This window comes from Drosophila innubila (genome assembly GCF_004354385.1).
Source record: "Drosophila innubila isolate TH190305 chromosome 2L unlocalized genomic scaffold, UK_Dinn_1.0 4_B_2L, whole genome shotgun sequence".
Lineage (NCBI taxonomy): Eukaryota > Metazoa > Arthropoda > Insecta > Diptera > Drosophilidae > Drosophila > Drosophila innubila.
In genome coordinates this window covers 16,001,534-16,022,462 of record NW_022995372.1, presented here as the reverse complement: position 1 = coordinate 16,022,462, position 20,929 = coordinate 16,001,534, and the positions used below count along the sequence as shown (strand labels likewise).

The following is a 20,929-nucleotide window of genomic DNA, read 5'->3' as shown; positions in this document are numbered from 1 at the left end:
AATGAGTCAACAATGTACCAGTTAGCGACAAGGGTACCATACAGTTTGTCAAGTAATTGATTTCTTTAATATTAAAGCTATAATAAACTATCAATAATTTTTACAAATTTACAAATGCAAAAATAAATTATGCTGAGGGATAATTTTCCACTTTATAAATTGTTGTTCTTCAGTTAATTTATTATTTTTTACAGATGGTTTTTGAAACTGTCTAAAAAAAGATAAGCTCTAAGATTTAATGGGTTTAACAATTTTTAAATGAAAATAGCGAACAAATATGTATTTTTTTGTTAAAGAAATAACTTGACATACTGTACATCTCACTGAAAAGGTTTGTGGTTTGTGGTTAACCGCATAGCACATTTGAATTTAATGGCTGGCAAATTGGGGTAAAAAGAGTAATTAGCAAATGCGTAAGCACGCAACTTTTATTGTTGTTTACTATTCCCAATCAGTTGTAATTCCTTTTATCTAGTATAAGTAAGGGTTTCCTTTTAGAAGTTTAGTAATAGTATATGTTCGTCTTACAATCTTTTGATTTTGCATTTCAGAATTAACACAACAGAAGCCAAAAATCGTAGATTACCGAATCTAGAGTGGAATACACAATGTCTTGGATATATCATATGAAGTGGAGGACAATATTTTTTTTTGACTTTATTCAAATTCTTTGTGCTTTTGGAAATGCTACAGGTAAGCGAAATTCATGTTTTGTTAATTATAATATTTGTATATTTGAAGAATAATTTGCATTTATTCTAAATGACTGCTATTGATTTTCTTTAAAAAATTATAGCGCACAAATTTTAAATTAAATTACATTTACTATTTTATAAATTTTGTATAACAAACAAATTAAAGCACTTAGTGAATGTCAGACTACTTAAGAACTGCTTACAGGATATTTCTAAATCGAGTAATTTTTTTTAGACTTTTACAAACAAATCGGAGATATGAATAAAACGACTGCAGCGTTGATGAAAGGAAATTCATGCCCGTGTTTGTTGAGTTCGTTTTCAGGAAATTATCTCAAACCACCCACACGCCTATGCAAATAGAACCCAAGGCTGTTGCCACCCTTTTTACAGAAAGCACTTCCCTTTTTTATGGTTTTTATGTTTCAAGATTGTGTGGCGATAAGGTCTTTGTGAATAAGGAGTAAACGTGATAATCGCTTTGATTTCATCTCCAAATTAAACGGAATTGGTTTTATCTTTTACAGAGATATCATCAAATTACTTCGACACGCAAGGACCGAGCTTTTCTTTGGAGCCGCCAAGTAGAATTGAATTCATGAATACAGTTGGCAACACGGTGAATTGTATTGCCCATGGAAATCCTGTGCCAAACATTCAGTGGTTAGATAAGGAAAATAATCCTATCACATCCATATCTAAGGTAAGATAAATACATACTTTATTTTTAAATACTCAATTTAAATACTTATTTATATAGATTTTTTATTATTATATTAATGTTATTTGCAATTGTTTCTTTCAGGTTCGTCACATTTTGGCTAACAGTTCCTTACACTTTCCTCCATTTGCCGCTGAAGAGTTCCGACAGGATGTTCACTGGTCGATATATCGTTGTATAGCATCTAATAGCATGGGTACTATTATATCAAGGGATGTGATTGTTAAAGCGGGTAAGTCGATCAAGATTTTCTTTTCTTAATATTTCATTATTAATTTTAGTCTGTTTATAATTATTAGTTTAAAGAAAAAAATGGTTGAAATTTTTAAGACATGACTACTTTTTCAACTTTTTAAATTGTTTATGAAATGAGAAAGCATTTAGAATTTTTTGTTGTAGACCACGGTTGTATAACTTCTTTGATTTTTTAAAGTTTTCGAAAGAAAACTTAATTTTCTTTTTCAATATTATCTCTGGAATGATTTATCGTAGGAAAAGTTAAACTTAAAATTAATAATAACTGGAGTGTAGCCAGGTTTCAATTAGGAGTATTGTGTATGTATCTATTGGATGTGCATCTGTGGATCTTATATGAGTCTCCAATGTGTGTTTATGTGACCTACTGTTTCCATCTAACGGGTTGCCACAGCCCAAAACACGAAGCAATTATACGGGCATATGTTTCCACATACTGGTACAGAAACCAACATACATCGTATCTGCACATATGTAAGCTCATGTATGTGTGGTCATGTATGTACCCGTGTATGTAAATACACTTCTACACTTAACAATGAAGTTGCTATAGCAGTTGGGCGCATGACCAAATCTTCTGAATTCACAGTGGGCCCACCTTTCTTCTCCCAGCGCTAAACTAAAACTGCAACTGACTGAAAATATTATAGAAATTTGATTACCTTCGTTGCAAAAACGAGTTACAAAGTTTGGCTTATGTTTTTGCCACTTTTTTGGGTAATTGACCCCACAGTGCGTTGGTCAGAAATGCATTTTTGGCATGGATGTTATTGATGCTTCCACTGGACATGCACATGTACATATAGCGTGCAGTTAGAATCTTTTTGCATTGCAGCTTGTATTGGATTATTTGTATGCACATACGTTTTCCCCATTTCTGCCAGTTTTTGCTTACAGTTAAAATGCCCTTTGTCCAAATTACAAGTTGTTAGAGAGAGGCACATATAATAAAAATACGTTAACAAACTGCATACAACTCCATCTACATACAAATAAGTAGAATCTACATGCAAATACACATTTGTATGCATTTATTAAAGCAAAAACTCATGCCCATGTTCAATTTGGGCCTTATTTTCTAGGTACTTCATGACCTCAAAGCCTTCAAAGAGATAACAAATGTGTTTGTACCTGACATAGATCATGTTTATTTTCAATTTTCATGGGCTGCAGGGTATTTGCTATTCGAACACTCTTAGCTGCCATTTTTAAATTGAGTTGAGTTGAGTGGACCTTTAATTAAAAAATATCTACCTCTTTTTTCAGTGGTTTATCAACACTACGAACCGGAGGTGCAAAATCCAGGTGGATTTATTGGAAGCAACGTTTTGATTAAATGCAATATACCGTCATTCGTGAAGGAGTACGTTACAGTAACCTCCTGGCTACAAGAACCAAACTTTAATATTTATCCATCACTGGAGGGTGGTAAGTTTAAAAATGATATCAGATCATATCAGAAAAAAAGTAGTTTATTTGTCTATTATTAATGTATTTTTTTCATTAACAGATGGTAAAAATCATATGTTGCCTACAGGGGAACTTTTAATATATAATATCACGAAAAATGATTCTCAGAAAATTTATCGCTGTCGGACACATCACAAGTTGACACAGGACTCGATAGTCAGTAGTAATGCTGGAAAAATTCAATTAACGGGTAAGCTAAGATGAAAAATCAGGGTAAGATAAGATAATAAAATCAATATCGAAAATAGTTAGCTGGATGAATGAGAAAATTATAGACACAATATTTCTTTGGCCTTAAGTTGAGCCTGAAAATGAAAAAAAATTTTATTTTAAATTTATAGTCGTTTTAATGTATAGCATAATAAAGCATTGTTTTTTAGTTTCCATATGCAGACAAAGTTTATTTTAAATTAAATATATCTTCTGCTCTTTCCAAATAAACAGGAGTTGTAGACGTATATGTTACCAAAGCTTTTATCTAACCAGAAAATTTCATAACGATAGCATAACAAACACAAAAGTAATTCGAGAAACAATTTTCTATAGAAGCGAGCAGGGGAAACTGGGGTGGCGCCACCTAGCGTGCGTATCCTGTTTGTGTGCATGTGATTGGCTACGTATGTGTGGGTGTGTGTGTCTGTGCGATGATTTGTGAGGACATGACAAGCAATCTCGACTACAACGTCTTTATTTGTTTTAAATTATATTTGTAGGAATATTGAATAAATCTCTATAAAATAATATTATTTGAATATTTTCTGCTTTTTTTTTGGTTAAAGAAATGCGGGAGCTTGTTCCACCCATAATGAACGATAAGACAATGGCGATAACATCTAGAGTTGGAGATCCTTTGGTTTTGTCATGTGTTGCTTACGCAAATCCCAAGCCCACTTACAGGTAAGACAAAGACAGATGACAGTCGTGTTCACTTTGTTGGTTATTTAAATACGTAGCGTTGGTAAGCTCACAAAATGGTGGGATACTAGTTGAACTTGTTCATTTGTCTGAATAAACATAATGAACAGATCTCCATTTTTAAGGATATCAGTTATGCAAATCAAAGATGGCGGCAATATAAATTGTAATTTAAAAGTAAACTGCAAATTATATATGTATAACATTTAATTTGTAAATAAAAATAAATGTTAAATTGTCATTGGTGCTTGTAAAATTAGTGAACCTCAGCCCTGACCTTTAATCAGTACTCCCTTTTTATCAGTACTCATTATTACTAAACGAAATGATTTAATGGGCATGGTGGTGGGTTTGGACTCGGGACTTAAGGTACTTAGGAAAAGAGTTTGTGCATAATTGTTCTGTTCTCTCTTGGTCTTACTGCACGTACGTTTCTACCCATCACACACCCACACCTACACACACGCATATGTATGCACATGTAGATGTGTATGTGTGTGTATTAAATTCAGCATGTCAATGCACTCAAGCATATCAACTGAATTTGTTTCGTTGCTTGCCTTCTTCTTCTGTGTGTCCTTATGTAGTATGTGTGATGGGCTGGGTTTTGTCCCACTCTTACTACCTCTCCCGCTAGCTCTCACTCTCCCGTTCCGGCGGCAGCGTCTCCGAAAGCTTGAAAGGCAAAGGCCCACCTCTCTGGCAACTTCACTTAAATGATGTGGTGGTCTCTTCACTCCTGTACACACATATATGTATGTATACACATGTGTTGCATCTGCATGTGTACACATCTATGTATGTTTGTATGTATGTACTTGCCATGCTTGTACTCGTATCCAAACACAGAAACACTCACACACATTTATATGTATCTACTCTACATACAAGCGTTTAGTCGACGAGCCGGGAACACAGTGAGTTTAGAGCAAAAAAAGTTGCAAAATTTTGAAGCCACTTTGGAAAAGTTAGGAGTCATCAAAGTTGGGAAAATGGTTAATTAATTAAAAGCAGACTAAAGTAAAAAAATTATGTTTATTCATATATTTTTATATAGTGAACGACAATAAGTTACCCAAAATGAAAAAAAAATAAAATTATAAATATATTATTAGATAGACAAAATGTACAAATTAATATATACTTACCGTATATAACCGTTAACCAAAACAAACCGTTTCACTTTTAGTATCGGAACTGAACCCGTAACTGATATTAATTTTCTTTCAAGAACCGAAAACCGAAACGCTTGTACCGCTACGGTTGTGGTAAAGTTGCTAAGTAAAAAAGTTGACAAATTTCCAACGGTCATAACTTGAAGAAAACTGGCCCGATTTTCAATCGGAACGCCATTTTGATCATGACTCGGTCTCTTAATTCATACTGCATTTAAATTTTTTTCATTTAGAAAATTTTGTTTTTTTTCGACCATCATAGCCATGGTTCCACGTTAATGGTAAGGGTCCCCCCTTTGAAATTTTGAAAAGTCAAAATTTTAAATCTCAAGTTTTTACTTTTAATCAACTCCTTATATCGTATTAAGTATAAAACGACATTTTAAACTTGATTCTGAGGCCTTTTATTTTCTTGTATAAAATCATGTCAAAATTAAGAAATATATTTTTTTTTAATATATATTTTTTCAAACTAAGCAGTGAATAAATGGCCATATATGTATATGAAAAAAATTAGGAAATTTTTATATATATGATAAAATTAAAAAGAAAAAACTATTATACAAATTGTAATACAACGCACAATTTGGAAACATCCTATAAATTTATCAAAACAAAATTACTGTCATCCTATTTGTATGCAATCAATTTCAATTCTCGGAATCTCTCTGTAGTTATTTTCAATACAATTCAGTTTCATCGAAAACAAATTGAGTATGTTCCACTGTGCAATGTTAGGGTTTGCTTTGTTTTATTTGCGATGTTCTCCTCTTGAATTTTTCTGCATGATGATTTTCTTGGGTTTGCGACTTTGTGGTGTGTGTTGTGTGGTGTCCTGTGTGTAGATGCATGTATGTATGCATGTACTTTCCAAATACGTTCATAGACAAATACATATGTGTATACATGTATGTAGATTCATTTATACCTATTTTTATATGTATAAAAAATATTTATATGTATTTTTTGTATATGGAAACTGTATGTATGATTGTACACATATATCTTGGAAAAAGAATGCGAATATGGAAGGGTGCTTTTTCATTAGTGTTTTTAAGTACTGTACTAATTGAAAATAAGCAAAAAAGAATTTACTATCTGTATGTTATATACCATGCATAATAAAGTTGTTAAAGTTGCCTTTACTCGATCGGTTTATAAACAAATTAAAGCCGTTACGATAAAATATTTACGATATTCGTTGTTCTTTTAAGGTGGCACACAACACGATCAAGTAACGAGGAATCCATGCAACACATGCTTGCCACAGGACGAGCTAAGATTAAAGATGGCACTCTAATTATCTCTGCTGTGGCCAAATCGGATAACGGGCTATTCTTTTGCACCGTTACCAATTCGGAGGGCAGCGAAACCTTGGAGGTAGAATTGTCCGTTTCATCACCTTTGACGGCCAGCGTTCAGCCTCGAGTACAGACGGTTAATCTAGGTCATACAGCTGATTTAGTGAGTAAAGTGACCTACATATTTATTGTTTTGGTTTAGCATAAATCTCTTACCGGAGATTTGTAGATTTGCAGCACATCGGGATTCCCAAAACAACAAATTGCGTGGTTTAAGGATGGAAAAACACTGCGATCCGGAGCTCGTGTACGTCTTTTATCAAAGGAACACATACGAATCACATCCATTGTCAAGGAAGATAAGGGCATGTATCAATGTATTATCAAGAATGACATAGAATCAACACAAAGCTCTGCTGAATTGAGATTGGGAGGTATGTAAATTAATTAAATTATTTTAATCACTTAAGACTCGTTTCTCGTCCAACAATTTGTTTATTTGTATATTATTTTTTAAATATGAAAAATTTCTCTGAAGGATTTGCCTAATTATAAATATAATATTTTATTATTTAATTTATAGAAGTTTCACCGCAATTGCTTTACAAGTTTATTGAGCAAACTATGCAGCCAGGACCTTCCGTTTCCTTAAAATGCAGTGCCAGTGGTAACCCTACACCGAAAATTGTGTGGCATTTAGATGGATTTCCCTTGCCAAATGTGAGTATAATTAAAATAAATAAAATACCTTATACTATTAATCATATACATATTTATTCTGTAGAATGATCGTCTCATGATTGGCCAATATGTTACCACATTTGGTGATGTTATAAGCCACGTTAATATATCAGCAGTTAAATCGGAGGACGGCGGGGATTACGAGTGTAAAGCTATTTCCCGAGCAGGAGAGGCGTCGCATTCTGCCCGTCTCAATATATATGGTAGCTTAATGTGACTTTATTACATATTCTATTATTTAACTCACTTGTACTTTCTGTATATATATATATATAAAAGGTATGCCTTATATACGACATATGCCCAAATTATCTGCTGTCGCTGGAAAGATGTTTGCTCTAAAGTGTCCCATTGCTGGATACCCTATTGAGAGTGTGTATATCGAAAAAGGTGCGACATTTATATTACAAAATATATTACAAAAGGAAATATATGGATCAATATACAATTCTTATAGACGGCATGAGATTACCCATCAATATGTGACAGCGTGTTCAAAATGGAACTCTTGTTATCGACAATGTTCAAAGAGCTGCCGATCAGGGTACATATACCTGCATCGCCCGCAACAAACACAATTACACTTCCCAGCGCTCAGTTGAAGTCAAAGTCTTGGGTATGTATCTACCATATAATTAGAATACTTATCTGCAATATATATTTAACAAAATATAAAAAGAATTTTGTTTCATTTAACGTAAGTGCGAAAATTTGAAAACATTATCATCTAATATAAAGATATAAAACTTTACTCAATACTAATATTAATTTACAAATTACGTATACGTATTTTTTTTAATTATTTAAGCAAGTTAGTTATTAAAGTTATTATTAATTTAAGGAAATATAAATAGAATATAAGATTTCTGTAATTAATATTATATATTATTTCTTTACATATGCATGCTCATACATACTTATAAGTACGTGATGAACTTGATAACAAAGTCTATATTTTATTTTCTATGGGGCAATGAGATCACGCACAATGCACTTGCTTAGATATATAAAATTATGCATTTGAATGCACGAAGCACGTTCCTCTATTTGGTTTTCCAATTTTATTTCCTAGGCTTAAAATATATATTTCAGTAGGGAATGAGGTCATTTTGAGCGAGCAATATAAGAGAAAAAAGTTGGAATTTCAATAAAAAAGAAAATAATGTTTTAGATATAAAACCTGCTTTAAAATTGTCCACATTAATGCATGTTTCAGCGACTGGCAGTTATAAATAAGTCTTTTTAAATTTTAATATAGGGTATTAATAAGCAATCATACGTCACAAAAATAAATTTGCTTACATTAAAATAAGTGTAAGTTTATTTGTTTTTGTTTTTTGAAATAAATTTTAATATTATAATTTCATATTATAATGTATATTATAATTTCATATTATAATGTATATTATAATTTCAGGAGAAATAAAGAGAATACAAAATTATTTTCATATGCAATTAAAATACAAATTTAAAATATTGAAATAAATATTTATATATAATAATAACTCATAGTTAAATTAATTCAAAAAGAATTTAAGATGTATGTATATCGTTTTTTTATTGCCAGTCCTTGATCACTTCAAATTATAAATGTACATGTACATACTAATTGTGTGGAACCGTCACTATAAATTTTTGATGGCACGTGGAAAATAACCATTAAAGATATCCTCAAATAAAAAAGGATATATTTGGTTAAATTACTATTAATTGAAGAGAATGTTAACTGTCGTATGTCTTGACGCAACTCAACTAATTATTAATATAAAATAGTTTTATACTTTTTTCAACTACTTGTAATATTCTATATCTGCACAGTTCGATCATTTTACTGCACATGTCACTTGTCACTTGTATTTATAATTGCATTTGCATTCGGTATTCCTCACATTTGCACCTGCACTTGCTTTTGGCATCCGCGGTATTCTTCCAAAGGTTCTTCAATCGCCACAGTTGTGAGTTGTAATAGCTCCAACCTCTTAACTGTCTCTAAACTCTTGACTAGTTTTTAAGGGGCGAGTCGAAAGCGTGGTTTAGCCTCAATTTGGCGTTTTGGGTTTTGGGGTCAGTTGAACATTCTTCAAAGCTGCATTAATCAGTGGTCTTTTTAAGAATATTTTATGAATATTTCTTAATTTATCTGTCAGAAAATTTTTAATTTCCTATAAATAAATATATTTTTAATTGAGAATAAGAATTTCCTATAACAATTTGAAAGGACTACGTTAACGCCTAAGAATGTGAACAGTAACTGACTCATGCACAATATGTTATAACCGTCTACATTACCGCTGGTGTGAATTTAGAATACTATATATATTTTTTTTAATGCAATTTCAAGCTGGGAGGATTTGTTGAATAGTTCAGAAACAGGGGAAAGAGTAGCTGGTCTCTGTGTGTCGGAGATTAAATATCTTTTTGGACTGTTATATTTAATTTCTCCGTTTTAATATTAGAATCAAATGAATATCGTAAATAAAGCAATTGAATTAAATGGCGACTGTCAAAGAGGGAAATATAAATTGTGTTTATTAAATCGGTGCTTAAAATACATACATGTATCATTTTAGATTCAGCTTGTAGATGTTATTTTGATATCTTTATCTTCCGCCGTAATAAAGCAAAACATAAAAATGGTTGACATAAGATTGTTGGCAATAAAATAGAGTTGTTAATTTGTAATTTCTTTAATTGTTCTACTTTGTGAATGGAAAACAATTCAGTTCCACCCAAGATTACACCATTTTCATTCGCACGCGATCTGAACGTCGGTGACCGCACAAGTATTCAGTGCGTTATTGGCACCGGGGACCTGCCGCTTTCATTCACTTGGCTGAAGGATGGAAAACCTTTGCCACCGGCAGTTACAATTACAGACAGTGTCAGCGGTGGGCTTAAGGGTACCGGTGGCGTTGCTGCATTGGGTTCCGGCTCCGGATCGCACTTTTCATCGTCGGCATCGGCATCGGCGTCAGCCTCAGCGTCGTCGTCGTCGTCGTTAAATGAACACGTACACGTGACATCGAATGACAATGGTCGTAGTAGTGGTGAAAGTAACGGCCAAGTGACAATTCGCCAAAATGATGATTTTACCAGCGCCCTCAGCATCACAAGTGTGACGAGGGAACAAAGTGGCACATACACGTGTCGCGTCCAAAACGATGCCGCTACTGTAACGCACTCTGCACAGCTCAAAGTTAATGGTACTTGTAATGGCTTGATTTTTGTAACACTTTTATGCAATAAAATGCAATAAAATATTTTTAAAATATATAATAATATTATCGTAGTGTAGCTATTTAGATATTTTAACTAAAGCATGATATTAACATATTAGTTTATAGTCTGCTTGGTAATTTGTATAAATACTAATTCTCTTATTAAATGCCAAAATATGTCTGTTAGCTAATAACGAAAGCCTCTTATATTATAAAGCCTCTACTTTCAGATTTTAAATATTATACTCGACTAAATTATTTTAAAATTTTCTAAAGACTTTCTATATAAAGTATGTTTTTATTATTTTTTAAAATATCCGTTAGGTTCTGTTCTAAAGCAGAAAACCTCAATCCTACATAATTTAAAAATGTATTATTTTGTATATTTAATAAATGAAGTAAATATTATTCTACAGATAATACCGAATATCGTATTTGATTACTAAATATATTTCCATTTGATAAGTCGCACCATTCTCGAACTAACAAAGAAGAGAGAACTAGATAAGGTTCCTTAAGTTTTAAATGAGCTCACGAGCTGCGATGTATAACTTGCTTTATTCAAAATATGCCGTCAGTCCTTATAATTTCTGACAAAAATAAAAATTCGCACATTTTATTTTGCATTATATATACAACTTATCTTGGTTTTTATATTTATCTAGAATATATATTAAAGTTATAAAATATAATAATAAGATCCATTGCGCTTAGAAATGTCAATAATAAATAAAATCAAATGTGTCAAACTTTTATTTACTATACTGACCATAATTTTAACGTATAAATTATTGGAACAAGTGCAATAAAAATAATTCAACGTTCGTAATAATTATTATTTATAATCATAAAAAATAAAAATCTTAATTTAAATTGATTTTCTTACTTGATTTTCAATTGTTTAGTTCCTCCGCGTATTTCTCCTTTTGCGTTTGAAGATGAAATAACTGAAGGTATGCGGACACAAATAATGTGTTCCAGTAGCCAAGGAGATCAACCATTCAATATCACTTGGCACAGAAACAATGTGGCAATTTTAAGTAATGCACCCATTGATAAAAGCAGTACCGGCGCCATCAATCAATTGACCATGCTGAAAAAACAAGGAGAAGAGTTTTTACCTCCGGATCCGTCGTTAACAATCAATCAATATACCCCATTTTCCAGCATATTGTCCATACATAACGTCTCCTCATGGCACAATGGCAACTACACTTGTAGTGTGACCAACCACGCTGGCACTGTTGAATATACAGCTGTTCTTTCGGTTTCGGGTAAATCAAGAGTAACTATTGTTTTCTAGCAAGATGCCCTAAAAAGCCGTATTATTCTACTAATGTATTCAAATATACCTTGCACTCGAACACAATTCTCACCGTAAATATCGTAGAAATTGCACTAGGAGGGAAGCGCACCTAAAATATTCTCCATGCTTAGCTTTGCCAGAAGCTAAGAAAAGTATTATACATAAATAATTTAAATATTGTATACATTTACGGGAATCATCTATTCAAAGCGACCAGACTTTTTCGACGAAGTTTTTGTTTTCTTTCTTATCTAAAGTACAAAAATCCTACTCTAGGATCCATTATCTAATATTAGGGTTTTTAAAATATTTCCTTACTTTATGCGATTTTTGAAAACGTAAGCTTTATATATTTCTATAATGCACGTTTCTAAGCTTATTAAATCAACTTTAAATTTGATAATTCAGGAGTTAAGCCCTTTAAATTTAAGTAAATGTATTATTTTACTCAAAATACTATTAATTAACCATTTCAGGTACATATTTTAATGAGAAAATCTGCTAATTTAAATAATAAGGATATGGTAAACATTATCCCTATTTCTTTCCAGACTTTATAAACATATATAAGCCTTTTTAGATAGTATTGAAGCAGGTCGATTGGTTAAATGATTAGAATTCTTATCTTCATAGAATGAGAAAATGTAATAAAATCTCTATCAATTATATTAATATATACAATCCCCTAATTATACTTGAATTAAAAAGTAGTTAAGATCATTGGTAAAAGTAATATTTATCAATTTCTATTTAATAAATCCTTTAGTCGATTATAGCAAATAAAGAACTCTGATAACTACATTAATAATTCCAAAGCTCCAGAAATTGTGGAAAGTTCGTCGATATCGTGTCATTCATTTGATGATATTGTCATTTAATTTATCTATATCCTAAATACTAAAACCTTATAAGCAGGGCAGGAGATTAAAGCACTGAGCACATTGCACCCAGCACTTCTGCACACATTTCCTTTTCTAAACCTAAGAAGTAAAAGCATTCATCTAAAAACACAAATCGCATGTATACTCGTAGAAAATACGAGTATTAGAAGGATTTTGTAAATCGCATGTCAGTTAGGAAATTTTTTTAAAGGGTTTTTACAATTTTATTATGACATTTAAAGAATGCTAAATGACGATCTGGACTATATGTATCTTCGTAATGGGGAAAACATTTTTTGTGCCTAAAATTATGTGAGATTTTTGAATTGTCGATTTATGAAAAGAATTTCACAACCTTATAAAGTGAGTTTTTGTGGAGACTAGCCTAATCTAAAGCCGTTTAAAATTAGCATTCATATATTATTAGACTTTAATAAATAAATGAGAAAATCCCAAAACTATATTTAAGATAGGATTTCTTTTTACCTCAGAATGTATAAGGATATATATTATTATTCATTTTAATAAGCGATCGGGTCTTATAGAGTAAGTATAGCTACAATACGACGTCGTTATAAACCCAATAATATTATCAAAGTATTCATTTATTTTTTCATAAGTAAATTGATGTATATATCTAACAAATCGAAGATATATGTTGTAGTGCTCGTAATTCGCATGACAATAGAAAACTTATTGATAGATGCATGATAATCTTGCCTGTTAATCTACTCAACATTATGCGAAAGATAATAAATTTAATCTTGAAAAATAGTACCACCGCGTTGGATCTTAAAGCCCACCGATCAAGACGCCATCTTGGGAAATGCAGTCATCGTATCGTGTAAAGCTGACGGATTTCCCCTGCCAACTATTCAGTGGAAGCAGTCTATAGGTATACAAGTCGAAAAATTTTGTAATTTTTTTGTATCTTTTGGTACTTACTTTAACAATGAGTTTATTCTTAAACAAGGCTACATACTGATTTTGAATTGAAAACCGAATATTTTTATTTCATGATTTTATAAGTTTAAAAATCAAGAAAAATTTAAAAATAATTGGGATAAGAAAATATTAGTTTTCTATAAATATTAACCAAACTTCGAATCAAAAATGTTGAACCTCCTTCAAAAGTATATGTAATCATAAGAATGAATTTCTTGAATATAGGTGACACTGGAGAATATCGGGATCTTAGTTATGCCATGGACAACGGAAACTCACATGCTGTTTTGGTTGCCCATTCAAATGGATCTCTGATGATATCAAAGGTCAATCGGGAGCATGAGGGGAGCTATCTTTGTCAGGCCAGCAATGGAATTGGAGCTGGTTTAAGCACATTGATTAAATTAACAGTCCATGGTAAGTGCTTAAGCCAACTTGAACAAATCTTATCTAATCTCTTACCTGCTATCTCTTATCTATGATTTGAATAGTTGGTCCTTCAGTCACGGTTAGTAAAAAACAGTTATCGATTCGACGTGGTGAACGTATTACCCTGCGTTGTGAGGCAAACGGTGATCAGCCACTGGAAATATCTTGGAGATCGAAAGCCTTACGAATTGATCCATCTTACGATATACGTTATCATATCAAGAATTCTCCTCTAGCTCGTGGTGTTTCATCTGAGCTCACGATCTTGCAGACGGTTCTCACCGACAGAGGGGAATACACTTGCATTGCGAACAATGCCTATGGACGTGATAGAAGCGTCATTCATGTTCAGGTCCAGGAACCGCCTAATTTCCCTGTTAATTTGCATGTTCGTGATCTAGGAAGTCGCTCGGTAACGTTAGCTTGGTCTCCAAATGATCAGGATTCTGTTATACTGGGCGGAGGAGGCGCCAATAACCGGGACTCTCAGCCCATATCAAACTATATTTTACAGTATAAAAAGGCTGGAGGTTAGTATGACTATTGTCCCTCAGAAAAGTACCCTGTATTTTAAAATATAATGATAATAAATAACTGTTGAATTTTTATTAATTTGAATCGAACCCCAATCATAAAGAGACTCTCTTTTTTTGTAATATTACAGTCTTTAAAAGAATTTCTTGTTTTAGCATAATTTAATTGAGTTTCTTTTTCAGATGTTTGGCATGAGCACAATAATCAAAAGCTTTTGCCCGGTGACAGAACTACGGCCCAACTGGGTTCCCTTCGTCCAGCTCAAGTCTATCACATTCGTCTCTTTGCGGAGAATCATTTGGGCACAAGTGCTCCCAGCGATGTGTTGTTTGTGCAGACAGACTCCGAAGTTCCCTCTGCACCGCCACAAGATGTGACCGCGGAACCACTGGGACCACAACAGGTAAGTCGAAAATACCTTGCATCATTTTATAATGAGCAAAAGAAGGGGAAAAGTTTGTTTGTCCGTCACTAAAAAAAATTAAATAAGTAGTAACTCAATTCAAAATAAGTTTTGTTAAAATAATTACAAAATAATGATTATTTTACGTTTTTATTGATCGTTTCACATATAAATTTATTATCTTATTATTTTATTAGAGGAGTTTAAATTAAATAGTCAAACATTTTATGATAAAATATATTTAAGTATATTTATATTGAGTGTATTGATTTGTTGTACCAATGTAACCTCTAAACAGTTGCTGATTACCTGGCGAGCACCTGTGCGGGATTCGTGGAATGGAGAGTTGTTGGGCTATACGATCGCCTACCAGAAACAGGGAACTCCAGACAGTGTGCAGAATCATACGAAGGTGGGAAGTCTGATTACAGAGGGTCTCAACGACTTTCGTCTTATTGGATTGGAGAAGTACACACAGTACGGGATCACAGTGTCTGCATTCAATGTGAAAGGCGATGGACCGCCGAGTGAAGTGGCATTGGGTCACACCCTGGAGGATGTTCCCTCGGCAGCCCCTCGATCAGTGACCTGCATTGCGTTGACAGCCCAGAATATACAAATATCCTGGCAATCACCACCAAAGGAATTGAGTCATGGCATAATACAGGGATACAAGTTGCTCTATGAGCCAGGATTGCTTGAGAGCGAGTACAGCGTGAGGGAAACGAAGATTACATCGGCTCTCAGCACCGTTCTACATGGCTTGCAACCGTATACCAATTATAGTGTCCAAGTTCTGGCTTTTACTCGTGCCGGGGAGGGAGTATCGAGTCCTCCCGTCTCCTGTATCACAGAGGAAGCTGTTCCAGATGCGCCGGAGCTTGTCAAGTCTGCCGTGAGCACGGAATCATCAGTGATTGTCAGCTGGTTGCCACCTCGACGTCTGAATGGATTGATTACCAAGTATAATGTCTACATACGAATTCTGGAAAAGGGTCAAGAATTGAAAATACTCAAGGAAGTTCTGCCGGCCCACAATCTTCACTTCGAGGCAAAGGATCTGAACTTTCGAGAGACATACGAAGCTTGGGTTACGGCATCCACAAGAGTGGGTCAGGGTCCAAGTACTCCAGTAATTAAACTTGTGCCCAGCACTTCGATTCCCGCTGCCATAATATCCTTCAGTCAAACACTTCACGTCAATTGGAAGTCGGACATTAAATTGCCTTGTGTTTTTGTCGGAAACCCGAAAGCAAATTCCGAATGGAAGATTATTAATACACGTTCCAAGAAACAGTTTCCACTGGAAGTGAGCCATGATAATATTCTCAGTCTGCGCAATATCCAAAGATCCCATGAGGGGAATTATTCATGTGTAGTCAGAAATTCCATTGGCTCTGATCACATCGTTTATCAGCTTTTTGTACAAGGTAAGCAATTATAGTAATTATTTATTTCATTTAAAAGTTTATTAATCTTAAGCTATCATATCTTTTTTTCATTTTATTTAATGATTTTTAAATATTTTATTAAATTGATTGATAATACATTTTTTTATTTTTAGTTCCGCCCTCTGCTCCAATTGTTTCTGTAAATTCGGTGCAAAAGAATTCGGTGTCAATTCAATGGAGAGTTGATGATATTGGAGGTGCTCCTATCAAAGGGTATACTTTAACATATAGACGTGACGCTGGTGATTGGGAGGAGATTCAGGTAGATCGCCGGATTACCTCATATATGCTCGAGGATCTACAGTGTGGCACCAAGTATAAGTTTACCATGAATACTTACAATAAAATTGGAACAAGTGCAGCCAGTTCGACAATATCAGCTCAGACAAAGGGTAAGTTTAAAAAAAGTAAAGAAATTTGAATTAAAATTAATACTTTATCTATATTTATTCGTTTTTCAGGCAACAAACCATTGGCACCACAGAAAAATAGTTTCCTACGTTCAAATACAACATCGGTTATTCTTGATTTATCTTCTTGGCAAGATGGAGGTTGTCCCATAGTTCACTTCAGCATCGAATTCAAGCGCTATAAATCATCGAGCGATTGGATTATTGTCTCAAATAAAATAGAAACTAATGTGAGTTCTCTTATTATGATTTACATTTTATGAGGGAAAAACACCGTAACCGCTTTCGAAATCGTTAACCGAAACTAACCGTTTCATTTTTAGTATTGGAACTGATACCGTAACCGAAATTAATTCTCTTTCAAGAACCGAAAGCCGCAACGCCTGTAGCGGTACGGTTGTGTTACAGTTGCTAGGTCAAAGGGTTGACAAACTTCCAACTGTAATAACTTGATGAAAACTGGCTCGATTTTCAATCGGAACGCCATTTTGATCATGACTCGGTCTCTTAATTCATACTTCGTTAAAATTTTTTGCATTTAGAAAATTTTGTTATTTTTCGACCATCATTGCCATGATTCCACGTTAATGGTAAGGGTCCCCCCTTTGATATTCTGAAAAATTCAAAATTTTGAATCTCAAGTTTTTACTTTTAATCAATTCCTTACATCGTTATTCGTATAAAAGGACACTTAAAATTTAATTCTGAGGACTTTCATTTTCTTGTATAAAATCATGTCAAAATACTATTATTATAAAACGACACCTTATCATTTTAAAATGTTTCAAAATTGATTTGGTGTAGGTTACGTACCGGTACTGACACCAAAACCGAAAGAGGAAAACTGAAATAGAACCTTTTACCGAAATAGGTGTTTTGGAACGTACCGAAACCGAAACCGTAACCTTTATTGGTTTCGGTTTGATTCCTTGCATTTAATACTTATCAACTTCCTTCGTTTTGTAGACACGATATAGCATCGGAGACTTGGAACCCGGCACAGCTTACAATCTGCGAGTTACGGCAAATAATAATGCTGGCTCGACTACCAAGGAATACTACTTTGAGACACAAAACTTGATTGGATTTACCGGAGGATTGAGTCCCGATGAGATGCCCAATGATCAGCAAACTGTTTTCAGTGATGCTCATTTGATAGCTGTTATCATATCATCGATTTTTGGCACAATTCTGGCACTAATTGGAGCATTTATATGCTTTAAAAACTGTAAGAATTATTTATACAATATTTATATTGATGCATAATAATTATTTGTATTTTTTTTAGATCCTCGCACTCTCTTCACCCGAAATCTTGATTCGTTAAGGCCTCAAAATGGAGCTTCCGATGGCAAGGATATTCAGAGTCGTGAACACTTTTATGGTACAGTACGAAAATCTTGCCAGCAATCTCCGCCGGAATCGGTGGCTGGACTTGAGCGTATACCAGAATACTCAGAAGATATCTATCCTTACGCCACATTCCATTTACCAGAACATGAAAACCAAACTGGAAATATTCCCTTAAACTACACAGGAAGCTCATCCAAATACGACTCACGCTGTGGAGATGAAAGCACCCTGTGCAGCTCGGGGATAAAGGGGAAACGTACCACCTCAACGATTGTCGGAGGAGGAAACTCAAATGCGAATCTAACCAGCATGATAGTCGGCTCACCTGATGAAAGCAATCACTTAAATACGGATAAAAGACATAAGCGTCGCTCAAAGATTATTAAATCGGAATCAGAAGAATACGACAGTCTAAATAGCGATAGTGAACTTAGCGGAGAAAGGGAACGCATTCGCGATGATAGTCGAAGTATTCGGGAGTCTTCTAGTTACATCGAGGATGAAGAAATTACAGGTATGTCTGTAAAAGATTTTGTTTATTGAAATATATTCATAATTATATATAATTTCAGCACATAGCAAGAAAATGCGTAATAGTGGAGGAAATAGTAAGGACAGGTCTTCTGTTTTTAGCAGACCTCAACTGCATAGTAAGTTAGTACCTAATCTTTTCTCGCATATAGATTATAGATTTTTGTCAACTATCACATAATTTTAAATTAAAACAGTTGGACAAGCCAAAAGAAAATACATACAAAAAAGTGTCCTAGCTAAATTTATGATGTGGATATATTATAAGTTCACACAAAGAAATGAGAGTAACCAGAAACAGACAAATTATATCATGTATAAATAATTTAGTGTTTGTCTAGAACACTTTTTTGGAATGTATTACATAGTTTTTGACAATACATTTTGAATAACATGTTATTATGATTTGTGTTTGTAGCATCTTGGACCCCGTTCCCATCGACTACAGGCTCTTTGAGCCGTCAGCAAAGCAACAACGGAAATCAACGCATTCTGGCGATTCCCAGCGGAAAGCTCTCTCAATTGCATCTGCCAAAGATCCAGCCCAATGTTCAGATCTGTCCCGAAGTATACCCAGTCGCCAGCGATTCAAAAGTGCCGATAGTAATGCCAACAGCGGCACCCTTAGTCGCGATTGTGGGGAAAACAAGGGCATCACCCGACCAATTGCCCAATCGGGGTCATATATTGAAAAATTGAAAGTCCAACAGCAACAGCAAAGAAATCCAGATCAACATGGTTGTATATCGTCAATAACATGCTATAACAAAAGCTATGGTGATAAGAATGCGAAATCATTAATGAATAATCGAGGAGATCAACCAATAGAATTAATCAGTTCACATCGTCATATTTACAGTATTGAACCACTTGAATTAATGGAAGCAAACTCCAGACATTTAGAATACAATGCCATGGAAACTCTTAGTAATGCCGAAACATTAGCAATGGGCACCACAATGATTGACAACAATAAATATCAAATGGAAAATAGTTTGGAAAACATACCAAGTTGTAGTATCTTGCAAAAGATTCAGAAATCTGACCAAATTGATCATATACTTAATGAAAAACATGTTAGTCCGCCATCAGCGTTTATTGACAGAATTGGTCAAACTTAAGCATTTTTATGAATGTTTTTTAGATGTATCTTTAATAAGATCATCAATCGATTTAAGGTTTCCTTCATATTCTTCATATTTTTCAAATATTCTGACATACATTTTAGATTATGCTTGACCTTTAGACTGAAATGTTCCTTGATCAGAACTGCAAGTCGATCTACTAAGTATTATACACTGCCGAATCGCGAATATGAATACAAGATCAATTCTTAATCTTACACTCAGTTCAATAACGAATACGAGTTTATTCGAATACATAAGATCAATTATACTTGAATTTCACAATTGGATTTTAGTCAAAGGAATATCAATAATCAACTAAATATAGCCTTAAGAAGATAGACAATTGATGTGAGATCACCTTTACAGTGGTCGGCTCCAATTGCGATTGAACGATTATTACTTGAATTATAAATTTACTTAATTCATAACAAATGCTATAGGCATAGATTATTACTGTAACTCTCGATGATTACTTACTGTCTAATTGAATTGATGTGTGTTAAGAATCAAAATGAGTACCCGTCGCACACTCGTAGCATTTGTTAGAGACAGCATTTATTGGGGGCAGAAAATTTGGATCAATGTCAATAGTATAAATTAGACTGAGGCACCAATGCTATCGATTCAAGAATATTTGAGAACATATAATGATATCAAAGATCCAAGTATATGTGTATATTAATATATATATATATATATACATCTCTCTTAACATACTCGTAACATAGATAACGGAATAATGGACATTCTTAACATTAACTCGTGGTAACATTTAAGTATACACTAGTTTTATACTGTTACAAGCAATTATTGCAATTTTAAATAACATAATCATATTAATTCATCATTAAAATACCTATTATAGCGATTCAAGACAAATAGGCCGTTATATATATATAAATATATATACATAAAACGTATGTTATAAGAAAGCTTACATGTGCTGAGCATAAAAGATGTGTGTATTCGTTTTAAGATATTTTAAATTCAAGCTCAATTTGTACTGTCAATTGAAATAGAAAATTAAAAGGATGTTGTGTAAAAATTTATACTTATTTTTATTTTTTG

General features: G+C 33.4%; 1 protein-coding gene across 1 annotated transcript; it reads left to right on the top strand.

Annotated features, from left to right (window-relative positions):
* Positions 1 to 12: 12 nt before the first annotated feature.
* LOC117779882 (Down syndrome cell adhesion molecule-like protein Dscam2) lies at positions 13 to 20,906 on the top strand. The gene is given in 25 exon segments (XM_034616221.1): positions 13 to 52; positions 1,223 to 1,398; positions 1,501 to 1,648; positions 2,938 to 3,099; positions 3,182 to 3,331; positions 3,921 to 4,038; positions 6,446 to 6,695; positions 6,762 to 6,966; positions 7,116 to 7,252; positions 7,317 to 7,476; positions 7,553 to 7,663; positions 7,731 to 7,889; positions 9,997 to 10,136; positions 11,606 to 11,765; positions 13,454 to 13,573; positions 13,849 to 14,040; positions 14,115 to 14,582; positions 14,769 to 14,989; positions 15,288 to 16,419; positions 16,554 to 16,832; positions 16,902 to 17,080; positions 17,817 to 18,078; positions 18,139 to 18,717; positions 18,776 to 18,853; positions 19,153 to 20,906. Coding segments are annotated over 25 exon segments (5,907 nt in total). The 3' UTR covers positions 19,434 to 20,906.
* Positions 20,907 to 20,929: the final 23 nt, after the last annotated feature.